General features: G+C 35.5%; 2 protein-coding genes across 2 annotated transcripts in view; one reads left to right on the plus strand and one right to left on the minus strand.

The window, feature by feature from the left end:
* Aldh7A1 (aldehyde dehydrogenase 7 family member A1) overlaps positions 1-22,479 on the plus strand; it is a 453,020-nt gene that overhangs the window by 326,002 nt on the left and 104,539 nt on the right. The gene's annotated exons all lie outside the window — the stretch shown is intronic.
* LOC150095782 (mediator of RNA polymerase II transcription subunit 13-like) overlaps positions 1-22,479 on the minus strand; it is a 115,469-nt gene that overhangs the window by 28,132 nt on the left and 64,858 nt on the right. Inside the window, exon 7 of the mRNA XM_090410097.1 lies at positions 8,388-8,612. Coding sequence (XP_090266223.1) covers positions 8,388-8,612 — 225 coding nt within the window. The remainder of the gene's footprint in view (positions 1-8,387; positions 8,613-22,479) is intronic.

The following is a 22,479-nucleotide window of genomic DNA, read 5'->3' on the forward strand; positions in this document are numbered from 1 at the left end:
GATGGACAAAACTTAAATACAGATCTTTGTTATATTCCCTTGCTTTCTCAACTATTTGTCGTAAAGTGAAGATCTGATCCTGACAGCCTCTATTTGGCCCGAATCCATCTTGTTTTTCACCAAGCTTTTCTTCCACAATTCTTCTCAACCGTTTCTAAAGTATACTTGCATATACTCAACACGGAAATACCTCTGTAATTCTCACATTCAGTTTTATTTTCCCTTTTTATATATGGATACTATGAGAGCTCTACTCCAATCATTGGGAATTTGTCCCTCTGTCCAGGCCTTCTGAACTATGCAGTGCAGCCACTGTAAGACTTTTATACCACTATACTTAAGCATTTCTGGTTGAATATCATCTACTCCTGCTGCCTTTCAACATTTCAAGCCTTTGATGGCTTTTTCTACTTCAAGTATGGATATGTATTCCTGACTGTATGCCTGGTCAGTGTTTTTTTACCACTGTGCTATCACTGCTTGTTTCATTTAGCAATTTTTCGAAGTAATTATTCCATACTTCAAGGATATCTTTTTCTCCTGTTTTCATGTCACCTTTATCATCTCTAACTCCTTTTACAGCACTCTTTCCTTCATTTCTAAGCTTCTTCAACAACCTCCAGAATATTTTGACACCTTCTTGATATTTATTTTCTATGTTCTTGCCAAAGTCCTCCACATGACTTTTGTTTAGCTAGTTTTACACAGTGTTTAGCTTTCTTACATTTGTCTCTGTATTCTCTAACAGCACAAGCTGACTTATTTGCCAGGAACTTTTGATATGCTTTCTTCTTTTCCTTCACTGCCTCTTCCCGTGTCCACCATGGAGTTCCGATTTTTCTATCCTTGCAGACAACCTCACCACATGCTTGCCACTGAATCTCCAAGGTTTGGTTCCTGATTTCAAACTCTTTCATTTTTTCTTCAATAATCTTTGTGTATTTTAGTCTAAAGTTCACATCTGAGAGCTGCTCAACTTTTATTCACTTTAAAACTTTCTTACATTTTATTCTTTTCAATATGAAATTCAATTTTATCCTGCTCAAGACTAAATAGTGATCACTTCCAATTTGAAATTCTCTGTACACTCTGGTGTCCTGCACCAGGGAGAAAACATCACTATCAACAATAACATAGTCAATGAGACTTTTCTTATTCCTTGTCTCTTCTCTTCATGTGAATTTGTGCACATTTTTATGTTGTAACACGGTGTTAGTAATAACCAGTCCATGTCCTGAGCAGAAATCCAAGAGGTATTTGCCATTTTTATGAGTTATGCTCTTTTCTCCAAATTTTACCAAAATATTTTTGTATGTGTGACAATTATTTTTTACTCTGCTATTTAGATACCCAACAAGAACCAACTTTTCCTTTTAACTGTGTCAGTTGCTTTCTCTAAAGCCTCAAAAAATTTCTCCACTTCTACCTTAGTAGAATCTTCAGTGGGACCATAGCCACAAATAGGTCTCATTGTCCAGTTTCCCTTTTTGATATTTGACCACATCACTCTATTTGATGTTGCTTGCAATTCAAGATTAGTCTCATATTTTTTGTTGAATACTATAGCTACACCTTCTTTTCCCTGATTGTCAATGCATGAATATAACATTTTGTATTTATTGCTTAGAACAATCTCATCAGATTTTGTCTTTTTTGTTTAAGTCACCCATATTATATCAATCTGGTACTTATTCAATTGCTTAGCTAGCTCTATTTTTTTGCCATTCAGGCTTCTTATGTTGATAGTACTGATCTTGAACTCTGGTGATGTTGAGTTGGGGTGTGTTTCAAGATTTGTTCCAGTAGCTGACTTTTTGCCCTGGTTCCCTGGCAAAAACAACAGGGGCCTTGTTTAACCAGGCGACATCACAGCTGTCATGAAATTCTGTCATGTTGTACCATCATTTTATATTTTGGTTTAAGCCAATAAGAATACAATTTGGTCAGATAAATCTCAAATTGGCAGCCCATCCTTGTTCATTCAGAATCCAGGCAGATACCTAACAGGGTATACCATGAGTAGGTGAGGATGGACATTAGGTCAGAAGCCCTGGTCGGTTCTCTGCATTCCTTTAAAGGCTATGTGGAGGTCTCCTCTCGGATATATAGCTTTGACCTTTAAGCACCTCTTGAATTTAATTATAACACTAAATTAAATTTTGCAAAAGAGTATTAAAAGAAACTCTATTACATTATAGTTAGTAAGTAAATGAGGGGGGGGAGGGGAGAGAGAGAGGAGATGTACCATATTTTCGGATGATAAGATACATCCCAAGTTTATGAGACAATATTTAGAAAAAATATATTATTATATAAAAATAAGAATATTCACAAACCTTAAATCTCATCTATCATTACCATAACTTGTATCAGCAGCATTCAGTTTGTCTTCACTCATCCCGTTACTGTCACTTTTCGTATTATTGTCTGAACTACTGTTATCACACTATTCAAAAACTAAGTCATCTCAGTATGACTTAGTTTTGGTGCTACTTATGCCGCATTTTTTAAAAGACTTAATAATCATTTTGTCTGTTCAAAACTGCATATGCTGACTTGCCCACTAACTACTATTGATGCTGGTAAAGTTTTTGTATGTAAATCGGGGATTCCCATATGTATGCAATGAGACACATGTCTGGCTCGCATCAAAAAAAAGACTTACTCGGTATCACCTGCCTTCAGACCATAAGACGCACCTCAATTCTAAGTCGATTTCTCTATGTAAAAAGATACGTTTTATGGTCTAAAAAATACGGTAATACATTTAATTATTCCAATTTCCATTTACAAACCACTTTCCATGTAAAGAATCTGCTTCTGATTCCCTTGCTCATTTCTTACACAGTTTCCAGGGATGGCTTCTTATTCTACCACTATATAGTAAGTAATAAATGCACTTGGAGGAATGCAGCAAGCCTGTCCTGTCACTGGACCATGAGATACAAGATTTATTGCAGCATTATTGATCAAGATGATTGATTTTGGCTGGGTCATTTGGGATCGCACTTTCTGGTTGTCCACGGATTGTACCACATGACAAACATTGCAGGGCATTGGATTCAAGTGAATGGTGTTCTGGAAGATAGGATTGTAAAAAAGAGAGAAGTAGAGTGAAGATAAATCTCCTGCAGGCAAAGGTGCACTCAGCTTTTGCAAGTAGACCTTGAAAATGAGGACTATGAGTCTTGAGTTTATCGATCTTTGATTTTTTTTCTTTTTGGTGAATTTTGGATAGCTAGTGTTCATGTTTTCCTCCTCAGAAAGAATATCCAACCCATTGTTGAAATGAACTTTTATCTAGGTTTAAGTCCACAGAGGTATTCACTGGGATGTCTGGAGACTGTTCTTTGATTGGTGGTGCTCCTGTTATTATTATTTTTAATTTTGTTTAAGGGAATTGTTTTGGGTGGTTTCAGGCCATACTCATTAAATTACTTGATATGTTCAGGGCTGACATACATCCTCTCTCCAAAAAGACTCTGAACTTTTCGAAAATAGACGAAACTAGTGGTGCCACCTGTTGTATCTTTTTGTTGTCAAAAGTGGCAACCTTCATTAGTGTTGTGTCAACTGTTGATGACATTTGTTTCATTAGCAGCCGAGTTATAGTGCCAAGAGTGACAGTGTGTTTTAACGAACGTTCGAAAAATGAGTGTCAAACAGAGCTTCGATTGACTTTTGTGTTAAACTTGGTAAAAGTTTTACCAAAATGCATCAAATGCTTCAGAAAGCATACGGTGATGAATGTTTAGCCCATACTCAAGTTTACAAGTGGTTCAAGTGATTTAAAAATGGTCAGGAGATGCTTGAGGACGACGAAAAGCCGGGCCATCCAAAAACTGGACTGAGCGAAGTTAACTTCCAAAAAGTGCGAGATTTCACCAAAGAAAACCCCAAATCGTCCAGGAGATTGATTGAAGATGAATTAGGGATTCCAAAATCAACCCTGAACAACATTTTGACCGAGAGCATTCGGCGTTCGTAACTTGAATTCGCGATTTGTTCCCCACAAGTTGACTGACGACAAAAAATGTATAGAATTGAACACCGCAAGGACCTCATTAAAACCACTTGTAAGGACTCAAACTTACTTGAAACGATCATTACTGGTGATGAAAAAATGGTGCTTTGAGTATGAGCCCGAAGCAAAACGCCAGAGTGATGAGTGGAGACCACCAGAATAGCGGCATCCGAAAAACAAGTCGCTTGGAGAAGTCAAAAGTAAAGATAATGCTGAGTTGTTTCAACAATTCCAAGGGCATTATCCACAAAAAATTCATTCTGCCTTGCCAAACGGTCAATGGTGAGTTTTATCTCGAAGTTTCGAATCGATTGATAGTGAGAACTCATCGTCTACGGCATGAATATTGTGATGCAGGCAGCTGGTCACTTTTGCACGATAATGCACCATCTCATTGTTTGAACATTGTGAAACAGTTTTTGGGCAAAAACCAAGTTTGTGTGTTGGATCACTCGCTGTATTCACCTGATGCACCCTGTGACTTCAGTTTTCCAATGAAAGGAAAGCAATATGACACCTTTGGAAACATTCAAGTGACAGTAACCACAACCCTAAACAGTATCCCAAAAACTGATATAAAAAATCATTTAATGAATTAATTGACCATGCCAAACACTGTATCGAAGTTGAGGGAGAGTATATTGTATTGAAATAAATGATTTCAATAATTATTATTGGCCTGGGTTTTATTTTCTATCAAACGTTCGGTTTCTTTTTGGACAGAGGGTGTAATTATAGAAAGGTGGACAAGGCATGCAGAATAATGTTCCTTTGGATTTTTTTCACCCTTACCTTTTTTTAGCGTAAGGTACCAGTAGATGCTGTTGTGGCAAACTTCCTCTTTGACTCTTGGCATGAAATATTCTGCTCTGTTTTGATCTTTTTGAATCTCCTTCTCTTCTTAAGCCCATCTCAAAAGTATTTGGGATATGGAGCTTAATTGGGCAGTTGAGAAAGCTTGTTTTCACAGAGGTTGGAGATTTGGGGATGTTAAATGTAAAGCTGATATTCTGTTAAGAAAGGTTGAAATATGATTAACATATCTCTATGTGTGAGGATTGTTTTTATGGAGGTCACTCCTTGCTCCTCTAATTCAAAGCAAACCTCACTGGGAATATCAAGGAGTTCCTTGATATTCCCTGCTCTAGAATTCTTCCTCTTAAAAAGTTTAATTCCCACATATGCAGCAAGACACATGTTTGGCTTGCATCGAAAAGTGGGAATACAAGACTTACTCAGTATCACTTGCTTACAGACCATAAGATGCACCCCAATTCTAACAAAATTTATTACAGGTAACCCTCATATAATGCGGATATTAGGTTCCACAAAAATGCTGCGTTATATAAATCGCGTTATGCGAGACTCAGATCACATAGAAAAAGTAGGGTTAGGTTCTGAAAGCGTTTTTTTTTTATTTTTAAGATCATAGAAACAATGACATATCCAACAAAAATATATTTTTATTTATTTCAGGTAATTCATGTAAGTTAAGAAAACAAATACATAGTATAAAATTATAAATTGTACGTAAACTTCGTTGCACATAATACATAAATGTTTTAGGCAAAATAAAGCATATATTTTAATCGTCATCACTCTCTTCAAAACTAACATTTCGTAGATGTTCTTTATTTAGGAGTGGCTGGACATCGTCATCACTTGAAATCTCTTGGACATTGTTTGTATAATTCTCATTGCATACTTCAGCTGGTTTAATTATCAAGAAGTCAGTAATAAGATCTTGTTTACCACTATGCTAGAGTTTCTTATTAAGTTCATAATACCGAGCTAAACAAATATCCAATTGTCTCGTGACTTTTCCGAAGCGTTCTAATGAGAGATCATTATCCATAAAATAACTTTCTTGCCAAGTCCAAATCCTTCTGCTAATTTCTTTAAACTGAATTCTTTAACGGATTCATCACAATCAAAATCTTCGGCAGACCTTTCCATGCCATTTGGTTCGACGTCATCTATTAATTGCCAGTTCTTCCTCATTTAAATCTATTTCCCCATCAATTAATTCACTAATTTCGTTTTCAACCATATCACAAAAGCGCTCTAAGAGGCCATTACTATAATTTTTTTTTTTTAGATAAAAAAAAAAGCATTACATATTGTATGTAACTCACCAAAAAATAAAGTGCTCAGCTTGAGATTAACACACTTATGATTTTTAATGCGCTTTCCTGGCAGAAAATGAAGACAATTTTCAACAATAAATACTTTGCATGGTAAACAATTGACGTATATGCTAAAGAGTATTTCCCCTAATATAAATTCGTTACTTATAACTACATGCTCCATACGGGCAGACGCAAATTTAACGAAGATAAAATTTGATTTTTAAGCCGCGCGTTGAAAAATACACGAAAAGATAAAGGTTTGTAGACCATCTTATATCGAAACTGCGTTGTATAAGTACTGCATTCAACAAGGGTTACTACAATTTGTAGACCCTGTTATTTCGAAACCGCGTTGTATAACTATGTTTTATACGAAGATTACCTGTATTTCCCCCAATAGACAGTACACAAAAGGGTTATGCTAAATGTTTCTTCAAAGCAGTTTCTGCTAGGATATATCCTGAATGGTGTTTCTTTACAGACTTTGGGAATCTGTCAATCCTTCTGGATAAAAAAAAATGGTGAAAAAATTTCCCCAATAGGCTTGCTGGATGTAACAATAATAAGAAAATATGGGAAGCTGGTGGGCATGTCTGTTGTTTTGTTTTTTAATCTTTATATCATACTTAAAATTGTCTATGATTTCTGCATGTGACTGGGACTTTGTAAGGGCTATGATAAATTTGAAGATGAATAGTTTGTACTTAAAATTAGGAAGAATTCAGCACCAGAGCTCCCTAACCAATGGAAGCCCATTATGTGGAAAATAATGAATGTGCTTGGAAACAGAATGCTGGAACCTAAACCAAATACCACATTATAGCAAGCCTTGGATCCTGTCCCATGGGAAAGGACAAGTGACAAACAAGACTAATGGTCACCTGATATTGGCAAGGCCACCAAGTTTGCCAATATTGCAGAAACAGGGGCTAAAGCACTCCTTCTCAGTCATGGTGGTTTGGCAAAAAGAAAAATAAAAAGATGTAAGGGAGAAAGAAGTACACCAAAGATTATGGGTGAAAACACCATCAAAAGGAGAATCCCCCATATACACTTTCTGACACAAACAGATGCACAACATGGTACTCACAAATTCTGCTATGAATGAGAATATGTTCTAGTTAGCCTGATCTATTTTCAATCATGATATCTCTGTGAGGTACATGGCTACTCATGTAAAAGTGTGGGTATCATAGGAAAAGGGATTGAGAACAGAAAAATTGATAGCTGAGAATGTTTGGATAGGAATGTGAAACAGGTGTTACTTCCTGTGTTTAAGAGGGAGAGATTATTAATGTCAGGAATTCACTTAAACAATTCTACCTGTGATGCTAGTATGTGCACTATCCCAGAATGGCAGCAGTAACTGCAGAACAATATTATCAAGGTTGTCTTGGAAAATATCAGCACTAGGTTTTGAATAAATGCTATATACTATAATAGGGAACACAGGAACTACTGTGAGGTGAATGGCAATTGCTGCCATGTTGGCACAAAGCAGGTCTTAATGGAATATTGTTGTCTACAAAGATGTTAACTCCTTCATGGACAGGTGCATCCCTATCCTGTCCTTATGGATGACAGCAAAATACCACAATGGGGTATTTCACTGGAATAAGCATTCAAACTTGAAGCAGCATAGATTAAGTAGACAAGTTCATGACCAGAATATACTGTGGTCAGTATCTATTTCATGTGCTGCTGAACTGGATTTCTTATTAGTGATACATGACTGGTGTTCTTGTAATCTTTTTTCCACAGAGCACCCAGTTGGTCCCAAGTAGAAAAGTTGGGAATTACAAGGAACTTAGTACATGTCTAGAAGGGAAAGAGAAATTGTTTATCCTTAGATGAAGGTAGCCAGGAGTTTTTTTGATTGAATAAAAGGGCAGACAGGCATCAGGTGTGACTTCTTGAGGATTTTTGAAATTAGTTTGGAGATTCTGAAGTATACTGAAATTAGAACCCTCTGTGACTTGTAGGAGTCAAAAATTTGCTCAGAGAAGTAATAGTGTGATATGTTGGATGTTACAAAGTTTGAGATCCTGGGAGTTAAAGCAGACATTTTTAAAAAATTTATTGTTAGTGTTCTACCTTGTTTGAACTGGCTAAACACTGAAGACGATTGGTTAATCTCAGATCAAAACATTTGTCAAATAGAATTTTATTTAATATATTCTTGTGCTTAAGTAGAATCTGATCTTATGTCAAATTTTATGTGAAATGATAATTACCCTATGTTGTCCCACATGATGAAAAGGAGAATTCCTACCACCAAAAGCACCATTAGGGCTACAAGGCTGTGAAGGTGAATCGCGCCTTGGAGAATTTCCAGGACTCTGAGTTGGACTTTCTGACCACTTGAAAATTTCATTGAAAGCTTGGCCTACTGCTATATCTTCATCATCAAACACATTCAGTAGATCATCAGGTTCTTGCTGGAAGGTTGCCTGAGATGACTATTAAAAGAGATATAAATCTTTTAAGTTTTATTTTTTATTAAAATAGTTACTGAAACTCAGTAACCTGACAAATTATTTACTGCCAATTATCTAAGCTTAATAAAGTTCAATAATGATAGATTCAACATTCTTAAGAAAATTGCAATAATCAGAATTACATGCATAATAAATTGCATATAATTTTGATATAAATTTACCTGTAATCCTAACAAACATTAAATGATTTAACCACAGTATTTAATTAACACATATAGTTGAACTCTCACTGTAGTAAACTCAGTCACTATAATAATAAACAAACAAAAGTCCTCAACAAGCCCTATTAGGAACAATGTCATGTTAAAAAAAAATTCATCATTGCAAATAATTCACCATATATCCATTCCTTTGATCCTATGAGTTCACAGTAAATGAACTTAATTTTTTTTTTTAATACTGTTCTGCCTTTTGAGATGCGAGTTGATGTTTCAATATAAATTAATATAAGATTACTTATGCAATAAATATTTTATTTATACAATTTTTGCTCAATATATAAGCATCCTTGGCATGTATGAATGAATGATTTAAAAGATGGAATAAGACACCAATGTAAATGATGAGAGGATTAACAACAACAATGTAAATATATCACAGGTTGTAGTAGAGTGAAGCAAAGTGTAATTATAACTCAAGTCATAAAAAGGTTTAGTTTAGTTAAAAAATATTTAAAATTGATGATGTTAAGTAATATTACTTCTTACAATTGAGAAAAATCATAGTCCACTGGATCTGTTTACATGCATCATAATGCTTCATATCTTTCCTTTATACAGTCTTTCCATGGGAAACTTGCTCTAACATGAGATTCTACACTTTTTTTCCAGCAAACACTATGCAGAGGTGATAGCCATGACTGTTCATTTTATTCATGATTATAATTCAAAGCCCTAATCTATCAAACTGGCCAAAGTAAAAAAGAGTGCAAGGAATCTGATAAACATCGTGAAGTGCCAGTGAAGAAATCTTCTGAAAGTTCAAAATATCTTAGGGAGGCCGAACGTATCAGTAAAACCATTATATATACAGCGTGGTAATATTTTAAGATCTGTTCATAGCCCTGTAGCTAAAAATGCAGTCAATGAAATTCAATCCAACTTGGTGTAATTACACTCTGGAACATGGTTTTTTTATTTATAGAAGATAAAAAATAGTACAAAATTCATTCTGCCACCAAGGGACATTTGGCCCTATAAGCATGTGGTTTGCAATTAATCAAACAGTAATGGCTAGAAGAGAGATCACAACAAATTAATTTTCCTGTTTGTGTAACTTAGAGATGTGGTTCAATATGTCCTCCTTTCATATGTTCAAAGAAACTGCATTCTGTGAATGACACTTTCTACAGTGGAATGCGACAGATCTGCATTATTCTGTCTTTCAAGGTTGCTAAATCAGGAACATGTCCTTCACATACCACATTTTTCAGATGGCCCTACAACCAAAATTCACAGGGATTGAGATCAGGCAAATGAGCCGGCCATACTGTGGGAAATGCATGACTAATCACTCTGTGTTCTGTGAAGTGTTTTCGTAACATTAACTGTACTGGCAATCCAATGTGAGGTGGTGCTTCATCCTGCATGAATATGGTAGTCAAGCATCATTTCTGAACAACAAAGTTGCACAACATCTCTTGATACCTAACAGCAGAGACGGTATAAGTCACTGGTCCTGTCCAGCAAAGTTCTTAGAAAAAGTACAGACTGATAATAAATGATGCAGTGAAACTACACCACACTGTGATTTTCGGTGAGTGTAAAGGGGTCTGATGGAACACAAGGGTTATTTGCAGTCCAAATGCGGCAATTGTGCGAGTTAACACTAACGTTCACATAAAAATGTGCCTCATCACACAAGATCTTCCATCAAGTTTCAATATCACCATGAAACAAAGCTTGAGAGAGATCCTGGGGGGAAAACTTCAGAATTTGATGCAAGATTTTCTACATAGTTGAGTATGGCATGCCTAGATATTACCTGAATGCTGCTGGACCCTTGTGCATTATTCATTCCGTGTTACATGACAGTAGTTGCAACTTTGTAAACTTGTTGAGGAATAATCTGTTTGAGCACTTGTCCTGGCCTCACTGCTAAGAATCTGTTATTTTTTGTTAATTTCGTAAACTCATTTTTCTAAGATTTGTTATTGTCATTGGACTTTTTCTCCTATCCTTTAAACGCCGTAATTTTCAAAGCATGGCATTAGAATTACCGCATTGTTCATAGTAGAGCATGTTCTGGTAAGGTGATGTTCACAGCACTTCCATCTTATCAGAATGATGTAAATAAGTTATGGTCTTCCTTATATCCACCAACTGGTCAGTAGAAACAGTGAGATTATGCAAATATAGTGCCAAACGTTTCCTGGTGGCAGACTTTTGTACTATTTTTATCTTCTGTAAATAAAATCCCCATTTTTCAAACTTACACCAGTTTGGCTGAATTTTGTCCAATACATTTTTTGCTACAGGGCTTCGAACACCTCTTTAATTATGGCCATCCTTTGGGTTTATTCTATTTCTTATTGTAACAAAAGGAAAATGTTATTTTCATTTTGTTTTGTTTTTTTCATTTCGGTTTCAAATGTAAATATATATCCTGGGATGAATAGCATTAATTTTGTTTACACATTCTTGGAGTTTTATTAATGAACCTTACTATGCTGCAAAAATGTCTATAAATTTGTATACCACATTGAAGGCAAACAGTAAGTGTTGCAAAGGAGATCAAAACAGTTAGATAATATGAAGAAAAAATACTTCCCATTGCTATTTACTTGGATAACTGAAATAAAAGAAGTTAATTACAAAATCAGAGTTGGATATAACATTAGGTGGTACATCTGTGTAAATTTATAGTATTCTGCAAAAGTAGAATAATACAAAAATATCTGGATTAATTAGAATATTTATAGATGTAAGAAGAGGTTCTGAAATTTTGTTTTTAAAACTCAAGATATTTTTGAAATACTAAGGAGATTTACTTATAAAAGCAGAAAGTAATATGGATAAAAGCTCAGCAAGCAGTTATCCATGTTACACAAGCAATTATTGTTGCAGTATTGGCTGTCCTAGCCAATATAGTCTACTACAGATTCCAATAAAAATGCATATCTGATGCAATTTACGAGAGCTGTTCGATAAGTCAATGCAAAGTCGAAGAGATGGTGCCACCAGTACGTATCGAAGGTTATTTTTTGTTGCTGGCAACTGTTGGACGATCACACACTAAGTTTCAGTCAGATAGATCTATTACTCTGCGTTTGGTGTTCATTTGAATCGATCAAGTACTGTGATTTGTGAAAAATGGATGAGAAAGAATTTTGTGTAGTGATTAAACATTACTTTTTGAAAGGCAAAATGGCTCAGGAAACCAAAGCTAAACTGGATAAACATTATGGTGAGTCAGCACCTTCGATTAGAATGGTTTGTAAGTGATTTAGTAACTTTCGAAGTGGCCATATGAACACAAGTCATACTGAATGTTTTGAACGCCCTGTTGAGGTCACTACTCAAGAAACTATTGAAAAATGGATGAGAAATTGCTAAGGCTGTGGGCATCTCAAATGACCGTGTATATAATATTTTACATGAATATTTGCATGTGAGAAAACTATCCACAAGATGGATGCCGCATTTGCTCACACTGGATCAAAAGTGTCAACGTGTGAACTGTTGCAAGGACAGCTTGAAGCTGTTTCAACAGAATCCAGAGAAAGTTTTGCATCATTTCATAACAGTGGACGAAACATGGATTCTATCACTACCAGCAACAGTCAAAACAATGGGTTGCAAGCGGGGAATTTGCACCAAAGAAAGCGAAAACTATTCCTTCAGCAGGAAAGGTTATGGCCACCGGCTTCTGGGATGCTCGTGGCACAATCTTCACAGACTTCTTGAAAAAAGGCAAAACAATTACTGGAGTGTATTATATGTGTTTGCTGGATCGTTTAAATAATGAAATAAAGGAAAAACGACAACTTGGTGAAAAAGAAGATTCTTTTTCACCGTGACAACACACCCGCTCACTCTTCTGCAATTGTGACTGCAAAATTGTTTGATTTATGCTAGAAAGTTCTTTTGCATCCCCCCACCCCACTCTCCATATTTGGCTCCCCTGGACTACTATCTGTTTCCAAACATGAAAAAATGGCTGGCAGGAAAGTGATTTTCATCAAATAATGAGGTGATTGCCGAAACAATTGCCTATTTTGAAGAATTGGACAAATCATACTATATGGACGGGATCAAAAAACTCGAGCATCGTTGGACTAAGTGTATAGACCTCAAAGGAGACTATGTTGAAAAATAAAAAATGTTTGTCCCAAAAAATTACGTTTTCTTCATTACTGCATGGACTTATCAAACAACCCTCACACAGTTAACTTCTGCTACAGCACTGATACAACAATTAATTCAAACACTATAATACATTACCAAAATACTATAGCAAACTATCCACCATAAAAAAATATTCTTGTGGTCCCTATGAGTATGGTGTAGTAAGGACTGACTGTAATTTAAGTGGATACCCATGCTATGTTCTGAATTTCGTTCTTGAAATCTGCATTCAATAAGGTGGTGTGACCTCTCATTCTCAGTTTTTTGGAAGAATGTTTAAATGTCAAAAATCTGGCACTATAAAGACTGCAACCCATTGAGTTCATTCCCTTTGCTCTCTGGACTTTTCTCTCTAATAGTTTTAGTGTACATTCATCAGCAAACAATAAACAGCATCTGCAATCACCAAAGAGATTCACTGTGCAGTCATTCCTTTATGCCTGAGTAACTCTGAGATCTTAAAGCTAAAGATACTTTCACAAGTACAGCCATTCTGGACTTGCGGACCATGCTCTGGATACACGCCACAGAATAAGGTGGAAGAAAGCTACAGTAATACACCGTAGCAAATACAAATACGAAAGACTATTTATGGAATCAGCCTCAGCCCTAAGAAATTCTCCAAACCTCAACAAATTTGGTTGTATGCAACTGCCCCAAATTTGGGAGGCTTACATCAGCAGACCTTCAGCCCAACGGCCAAGAACACCTACTTAGCCCGCTAGAGGGCACCATCAGGACTTTTAGGAGAACAATAGCTTCATCTCTTCATTCCCAGTTACTGTGTTTGTAGTGCCGACATGCACGTGCTTTTTTTGTAAGTTCCTTTAGAAGATGGCAATGTGACATTGCCGAAATATCGGAAAATATTTATTAAAGTATAATTTAATTTATATCCTTAACTATGTTGTTCTATTCCTTAAGTGTTTTAATAAAGATACTTAATACCAATATAATTAGTGGTATTAAATTTCAAGTCACATCTGATCCTTTCTAGGAGCTTTCTTCATTTTTGTGTTCTTCAAAGGAGGATAAGTTACTTCTATTGACAGATCCTGGATGCAGATTAGTATTTGCAGTATTTCATCAGTTACTATGAGCCAAAATAGACTTAGCTTGCAGAAAATGTTATCTCCACACACAAAGTTCAACAGATAAAGACTAAAGTTACATATAAGAGAATGTTTCTCATGAAAATAAGTTATATAAGGAAATTTGTAAACACTGCCGCATTATGTCATCCAACTCTGAACAAATCCAATGAACTATGTTTATCCCCCACTGTAAGAAGTAATATTACTTGACATGTTTTATCAATGTTTAATTTTTTTTATATAGTTTTACTAAACCTTACAAGGACATTAGTTATAAAGTATACTACACTGCTTTACTACATATGTAATTGGTGATAATGACACATTTCAAGAGATTAGTTGGAACTTATGAGTGCATGGATAAGGGTATATTTCATCACATGTAGTGTAATTCAGACAATTGTCCCCTCTCTTACAGACTCATGATATCTGCTATCATACAGAGATGTACTCTTTCTGTGCTTCTTCTACATGTACTTTCATTAGTGCTGTCTGAACTGGCTGACATCATTCCTCTGCTTTCCTTCAAGTGGTTGCTAGTCAAACTCAAGTGCTCATTTCTTGCTCAGATCTAAATGCACTGAACCAACTTTTTGTTCTCTTCTTTTTATATTCAGTACTTCAGAAGAGTCTTCCCCCACATGGTTTTTCTTAAGGACCACAAAATTCAATTATTCAAAAACACACATCAAACAGACCTTCTTTCATCGAGCCCACCTGTCCCCCCCCCACTGATGTATTGTTTTGCAATCTCTTGTGTTTGAGATTAATAAATTTGCTCTTGATATATATATATATATATAACCGAGATTTAAGTAAAAAGGTTTTTAATATAAAAACACGACTAGTTTCGGCTTGTAACAGCCTTCATCAGGTGACATTATAAAAGAAAGAAAAAACACTGAAGCTTAAATAAACTATGAACATTATAGAGTCTCTATACATAATTGACACTAAATCATTGTGGTTGTATTTAAAGCTGTTCTTTCGTTAGTTGTATTGTTGAGAAAGTGCGTGCTAGTAGCATCTCGTGAACGCCAGTACACGATTACAGCTGAATGACAATCTGGGAGGTTGTAGCTCAAGTTATTATTTAGATGAACAGGATTGAAGATGATTTCTCTAGATTCCACGATTTTTCTCTCTAGTTCATCATTGCAACGGAAGATGTTAGTAGATTTTTCCCAGCAGACTTTGTGACTTTGGTTTTCATCATTAGGATTAGCCGAGAAAAGGATATGACTTGATAATGCACTGGCTCGCTATCTCTTGTAAATAATGTCCCTCATGTGTTCTTCCATACGCAATTTGACAGATTTGTCTGTCTGCCCAAAATAAGGAATATCACAATCACACAATATTTTATATATACCAGGGTATTTGAGTTGATGATGACAAGGTTCTGATATTGTATTTTCTTAGAACTTTTGCTAATTTATGTGAAACTGTACTTATGTAAGAAATAGATATATTGCCTTTGAATCTATTTGTTTCTTCTGAGTGATGGCTAAGAGGATTAAGAAGGAATTTTTCAATGATTCTCTTGGAATATCCATTAACTTCGAAAGAAGTTTTCAGATGGTTTATTTCTGTAAGAAGTTCATTTGGGTCATCCAGAAGAGAACGGGCTCTATGTCCCAAGGTGGAAATTATTTCAAGCTTATGAGGAGGGAAGTGATGGGACTGACTATGCAGATATCTGTTGGTATGTGTGGGCTTTCTATATATCGATATTTTGAGTTTATCAGAAGAGCAAGTCAGTTTGACACCAAGAAAAGGCAAGGAATTATCCGTTTCAAGCTCGGCAGTAAACTTAATACTTTGATGTCGGCTATTGAGATGTTTGAGGAAAACCATAAGGGAATCATGTCCATGGCTCCAAATAATGAAGACATCATCTACACAGTGTTTCCAAACTTTAGGTGTTAAAATAAAGGAAGAGATAGCTTTGGTTTCAAAATCCTCTAAGTAAATATTTGCGAGTACAGGGGATAAAGGATTATCCATAGCCAGTCCATGATATATTATCTTGAAATTTGAAGTAACCGGACCTGATGCAATGTGTGAGCAAGGCTAACATTTTTTTGGATAACTTGTCCTTGAGTAATATTAAGACTTCATCTGTTGGGACATTAGTGAACAAAGAAGTTATGTCCAAGAGGTATTTGCAGCTGTAGATGTCATCTTCATTAACTGTAATATCCTTGATGTATGTAACAAATTCCGTATCAAGGATATTACAGTTAATGAAGATGACATCTACAGCTGCAAATACCTCTTGATTCGAAGAAAATCGCTGAGCAGCGAGGAAGAGTTTTAGTTTTTGGGAAGAGATAGAAGTCAGAAAGAGCCAAATCTGGGGAATAGGGTGGATGTTCCAACAATTCATAGTGCAGATCCCTTAATTTTCCCATTGCCAAAACACCTTTGTGTGCATGTTGTGCATTGTCCTGATGAGAGATGATTTTTTTCTTCTGCAAATCGGGTCTTTTTTCACAAATTTTTTTATCTGGTTAAAAGATCGGAATAATATTCCCCGGTTATTGTTTTAACCTTTTCAAGATAATAAACAAAATGCCTTCAGCATCCCAAAACACCAATGCCCTGATCTTTCCTGCTGATGGGACCGGCTTTGTCTTCTTTGGTGCTGAACAACCGGCTTCTGTCCACTGCTTTGACTGCTGTTTAGATTCTGGTGTGTAATGGTGAATTCAAGTCTCATCCAGAGTAATAAATCGATGCACAAAATTGGTTTTATTCTTGTTAAAATGCTCCAAGCACTGTTCAGAGATTTTCATGCGAGTGTGTTTTTGATCTGCTGTGAGCAAGCACAGCACCCATCTTGCGCAAAGCTTTTTCATTTGCAATTCTTCATGCAAAATATATCCTACACATGCTTTTGAAATGCATATAGTCTCAGCAATTTCATGCACTTCAATTTGCCTGTCATACAATACCATATCGTGCACTGATCAATGATTTCTGGTGTGTTGTTACACTTTTCGGACGTCTTTCAACATGGATCATCTTCAAGATGATCCATGTTGAAACTAATAAGAAATTATTAGTTTATTACTAATTCCTCTATGACACTGATGATAAACAAGTGAAGCACAAGATAGACTAATGCAAAGGGACTTTCTTCGCTAGAGAAAATAATACTTAACAAAGCGGTAGATGACCATCATCACCTTGTGAAACCTCCATCAACAGGCCTGAAGTGGTTGATGCCATGTTTCGTTTCCACAGCTGTCTCCCTATCCCCATGAGTGATATATACAGTAGATTCAAACCCTACTTCCGTAAAGTGGTTTGCATTTGCATTTGCTAGGTCAGTACATAAAAAAAAAATAAAACCTGAGAGTGAAGCATCAGGAAGCTAAGCTTCATGATCAACTGGCACGTAATTTTGCTATCACCCACACTGCCAGTTTTTGTCTTGAAGGAAGCCAAGCAGTGCTGTTCTTTTATGCGGAGGTGATCACGAATCCATAAAATACATAGGAACAGCATGGAAAGGTTTTTAATTACACAAGTATTTCAGTTTAAGTTTCTTAAACCACTAGAGTGTAACAATAGATTTGGGAAATTCAAACAATGACAATAATGTAAGTACATCAATGCTATGCATGGGATGCAGATGAAGAATGAGATTAAAAAAAAAAAAAAAATCAATAAACTTTCTAATTTGAAGAGTTAGAGATTGTAGTTTGGAAATACTTCACGAGGAAAGCTGTTCCAGAGGTGAATGGAATAAAAGAGAAAGAGAAGAGGCAAGTTTGGTGTGTTTGCAGTTACACAATAATGGGATACTGGGCAGCTGTTACTCTTGTATTGACTGGTGAAACTGAGAGCGAGAAATCAATCATTACTCGCAGAAAATGATTAGAGAGAAAGCTGGCTACCCAATTACAGAGGGTGACATGGAGACCAAAGGATGATAATTTGTAGCAGGCCATGATGACACGACCAAAATCTCTGGAAATGTCAACAGCATGAGTTTCTAAGAACCTTTCCATGGTATGTGTCCAGTGGAGGGTAATGTAAGCTACTAAGTCAGCTGTGAATCTTGAATAGCAGAATCTGTACTGGTGGTTGCTGATTAATTGGTGGGCCTCTAAGTAGTGGAGAAGTTGGCTACTGATAACTTTCTCCATTATTCTGGAGAGTACATAGGTGATGGCAACTGGTCAGTAGACTTCTATCTTCCTTTTTTTGAAATAGGAGATTTGAGACTGTTTTCACATATTGGGATAAATATGTGAAAAAAAGAATATGTGATTGGGATTAAAACCCAACGTTTTGTGCATCATAAGACTTACAAAAACGGAAAAAAATCTCCTAATGAAAGGTTTAATTTTGCCTTATCTCCACAGAACATTCCAAAAGTTGACATCATAGCACAAATTCAAAAAAGAATCTGAAATCTTCCTAGAGCTTTGGCAGATCTCATCCACATACAAACTTCAGCCTTATTACTAAAATGTAAAGTACCACGTAGAAACTTACTTAAATCGGAATTCATAGCCCTTAAAGAATTAAGATGAAATAAAAACATAATAATAATCAAGGTAGATAAAGGAAATTCAACAGTAGTTATGAATTCAGATGAATATGCAAGAAAAATGAACAACCTACTAGAGGATTCCAATACCTATTCGTCCTTAGACATGGATCCCACATGGCAAACATACAATAAAATCAATCAATGACTTGATCAAAAAGTTATGTAATTGGCCAGAAGAATTAAAAAAATTTTTATTATCAAAACATCTATTGGTCCCAAGAATTTATGGTGCACTAAAAATTCACAAAAAAGTTATTCCATTACAGCCAATTGTAGATGAGAGATTTTTTGACCTCAAAATTAGTGAAATATCTGTTAAACAGGATATCACAACACATAGGAAAAACAGAATCATTTGTAAAGAATAGTTTGTATTTCATTGAAAAGGTAAAAGATATAAATATAGAACCTTCAGACTTAGCAAGTTTAGCATGCTTTAAAAAAATTTAAAGATTTTTTAATTCTTTAAATTTTAATAAAGATAATTTTAGCATGTCAGTATCTTAACCAGTGTACCCAGAAATGACACAGTGGATCTACTTGGAAATCTTTTCCCATCGGACACTGTAGGACTATTCAAATAACTGCATAAAAAACACCTTTTTTATTTTTCAAGAAAAATATTGGGAACAAAAAGGACTTGCTAGAGGTTCCCTACTATCTCCAGCCCTAGCCAACCTATTTAATTGAAAATATTGAAACAAATGCATTGAAAACTTATCAAAAAAAACCTAAATGTTTGGCTACGTTACGGCGATGATATTTTCGTCGTTTGGTTGGGAACGGTGGATGAGCTGATTGCTTTCAAAGGGTATCTGAAAAATTTACTATTGAACTAGAACAACACAAAAAATTACCGTTCGTTGATATCTTTGTCGAAGTAAACGAAGAGGAAAAAAGATTATCCTTCTTTGTATACAGAAAACCTACCACAATGGGAAGATTTTTAAATGTCGCTTCACAGCACCATCCATTGTAAAAGATAGGAATAATTAAAACTTTATGAGACAGGGCATACAATTATCTAGCACACCAATTAAAAGAAATGAACTACACTAACTGACACAGAACTTCACAATTAATGGTTTTGAACCCAAGACGATCAAAAAATTCTTAATATATCTCCTGCAACTCCCTTACATAAACAAAATTTCAAGAATGCAATCACGCTGCCTTACATCAAAAATGCCACAGACAAAGTGGCTACATTGCTCTGCAAGTACAACACAAAAGCGGCTTTTTTTACCTTTACAAAAAATATCTAGATTCCTACATCCACCAAAACCTCTACATCACCCCATGAAAAAACTAGGCATCTATGAGGTTCATTGCTCTTGTGGCATTTGTTATGAAGGCCAGACAGGAAGGTCGGAAGAGATCCGCATGTCTGAACACAGGGGAAAAAAAAAAAAAAAAAAGAGGAGAACATAAATCAGGTCTGGTTTTCCATACAATCACTACTGGCCAGCAAGTACTCTGGCAACAGACAAAAATATCATATATTGATAACTGTTTCACAAGAAATTTAAAGAAGCCTCACAAATGCTTGGGATGCATTTATGAATCACAGTAAGTCGTTAATGAATTAACAACACTGTGTGATCGTAATGTAAGTCGCTAATGAATTAGCGACTTACATTAAGTTGCTAATGAATTAGCGACTTACATCAAGAGGAAAAAATACATTTACTAAACTCACTAATATTTGGTTGGTATTCTACCCAGCATCATCCGAGCACAATGAAACTCTGACAGACACAAGCACTAAACCAAGTAATTGTAGAAACAATTTTAAATCTATTTTAATAGATTTTTTAATTCTTTAAATTTTAATAAAGATAATTTTAATTCACTTTAAGACATATAGTTGAGAAATCATGGGGAATATAACAAAGATCTGTATTTAAGTTTTGCACATTTGGAATAATAATAATAATAATAGAAAACAATTTCTTGGAAAGAGTCTCTTCATATATACTTAGGTCATCTCATTGATCTAAACTGTGGACTCCAAAAGGAAATAAATAGGAGAGTTCAACACACCTGGAGTGCATTCAGAAAATTTAAAAGCATTTTTTCAAAACAGTGATGTCCCATACTGTTTAAAAAGGAAGACATTTAACCAGTGTATACTTCCAGTCATCACATATGGTTGTGAAACTTGGTCTCTTACAAAAGCACTGGAAAATAAACTAGCAACAACTCAAAGAAAATGGAAAGGTTGATGCTAGATTAAAATATAAGAAGCAAAACACCTGGATAAGAAGCCAGACTCATATGACTGACATAATTTTTCACCATAAGCGACTAAAACGGAAATGGGCCGGACATCTATCCAGAAGAGAAGATGAGCAATGGATCAACATACTAACTAACTGGATTCCCAAAGAAGGGAAATGAGGCCAAGTACATCCTAAAAGAAGGTGAAGTGATGAATTGTCAAATTTTGTTGGAGAAAATTGGTCAACCATTGCCAAGAACAGAGACAAGTGGAAAGAACTGGAGGAGGCCTTCATCCGGAAGTGGACAGAAAATGGCTGAAAATAAGATCTGGAAAAGGCATATGACAAAGGACCAAGAGAAAAGTCTATTCAAAACGCTACAGTTATATGGTGTCAATGAGGGGCATTATATCAAGCAATACTTAGTCTTTATTTGAGTTGTAAATCAGTAGTTAGAAATTGAAGGAAGTGCAGGAATATAGTTTAATGTTAAATCTGGTGTCAGACAAGGATATGTACATTATCACCTCTGTTATTCATTATCTATATGGATCACATTATGAAGGAAAGTGGTATTAAACTTGATATCAAACTTGGAGATGTTCATCTCAGATCTGTACTTTATGTAGATGATGTTATACTTCTAAATAAATCTGGTACAAGTCTGCATGATTCCCTGACTAAATTGAATAACTGTTGTAATAGATATGGCATGAAGGTCAGCAATAACAAGTTAAAGGACACTGACAATAGGCAGAAGCATTGAAAATATCAACTATGCTGTGAATGGAGAATCTATAGAATAAGTAAAACATTTCAGCTACTTAGGCACGTTTTTAGTGAATATGGAAGATAGGAAGGTAGTAGTGATGTAAGTTTTTCATGTAGTACTATCATATCCTGTACACTCCTTGAGGGTAGATCAGAAATTTGATGATGATGACAATTTTAAATTGTAACTGACATCTAATGTCCTTATGTGGGAGTGTAGAAACATGACTGGTAGATCAGAATACATTTTGAAGAACATAAAAATTACATCAGATCATCTGTTTAAGTCAAAATTGGCAGACCATGATCTGGATACTCCATTATATAGGATCAGATGGAGAAAAACATCTTTATTACATAGAAGTCATTACAGGTCTGAGAGGCTATTCTTAGAATCAGCATCAGTTATAAAGCACTCTCCCAACCTCAACAAGTATGGTTGCATTAATTTACCTAAGATCTGGGAGACTATCATTTTAAGACCTAACAGCAGGACTTCTCTGAATTAACTTTGCAGTTATTAGTAGTTTTCTGATGTCTTTTTGTCAAAAAACTACAGGAAGCATATGGTGCTTGGATTGCAATATGGGAGGTGATTTCCATGGGTGAAGTAACAGTAGTACTAGCAGGACGAGGGAGAAGTGCAGGTGAGCAGAAGTTGCATCCAACAGCCTTAGCAAGAGACCAAAAGGCACAGCTTCCATTTGGACAGGAGATAGGTTTCTGCTTTATAAGGTCTAATTTGGATCTTTATAAGACACAACATATGCAAAACAATCATCAGCAGAACAAAATTAGACCTTATAAAGGTCTAATTTGGATCTGTTG

The sequence above is a fragment of the Typopeltis vanoorti genome, chromosome 20, assembly GCF_054136105.1.
Source record: "Typopeltis vanoorti isolate ZY-2024b chromosome 20, IOZ_Tvanoo_1.0, whole genome shotgun sequence".
NCBI lineage: Eukaryota > Metazoa > Arthropoda > Arachnida > Uropygi > Thelyphonidae > Typopeltis > Typopeltis vanoorti.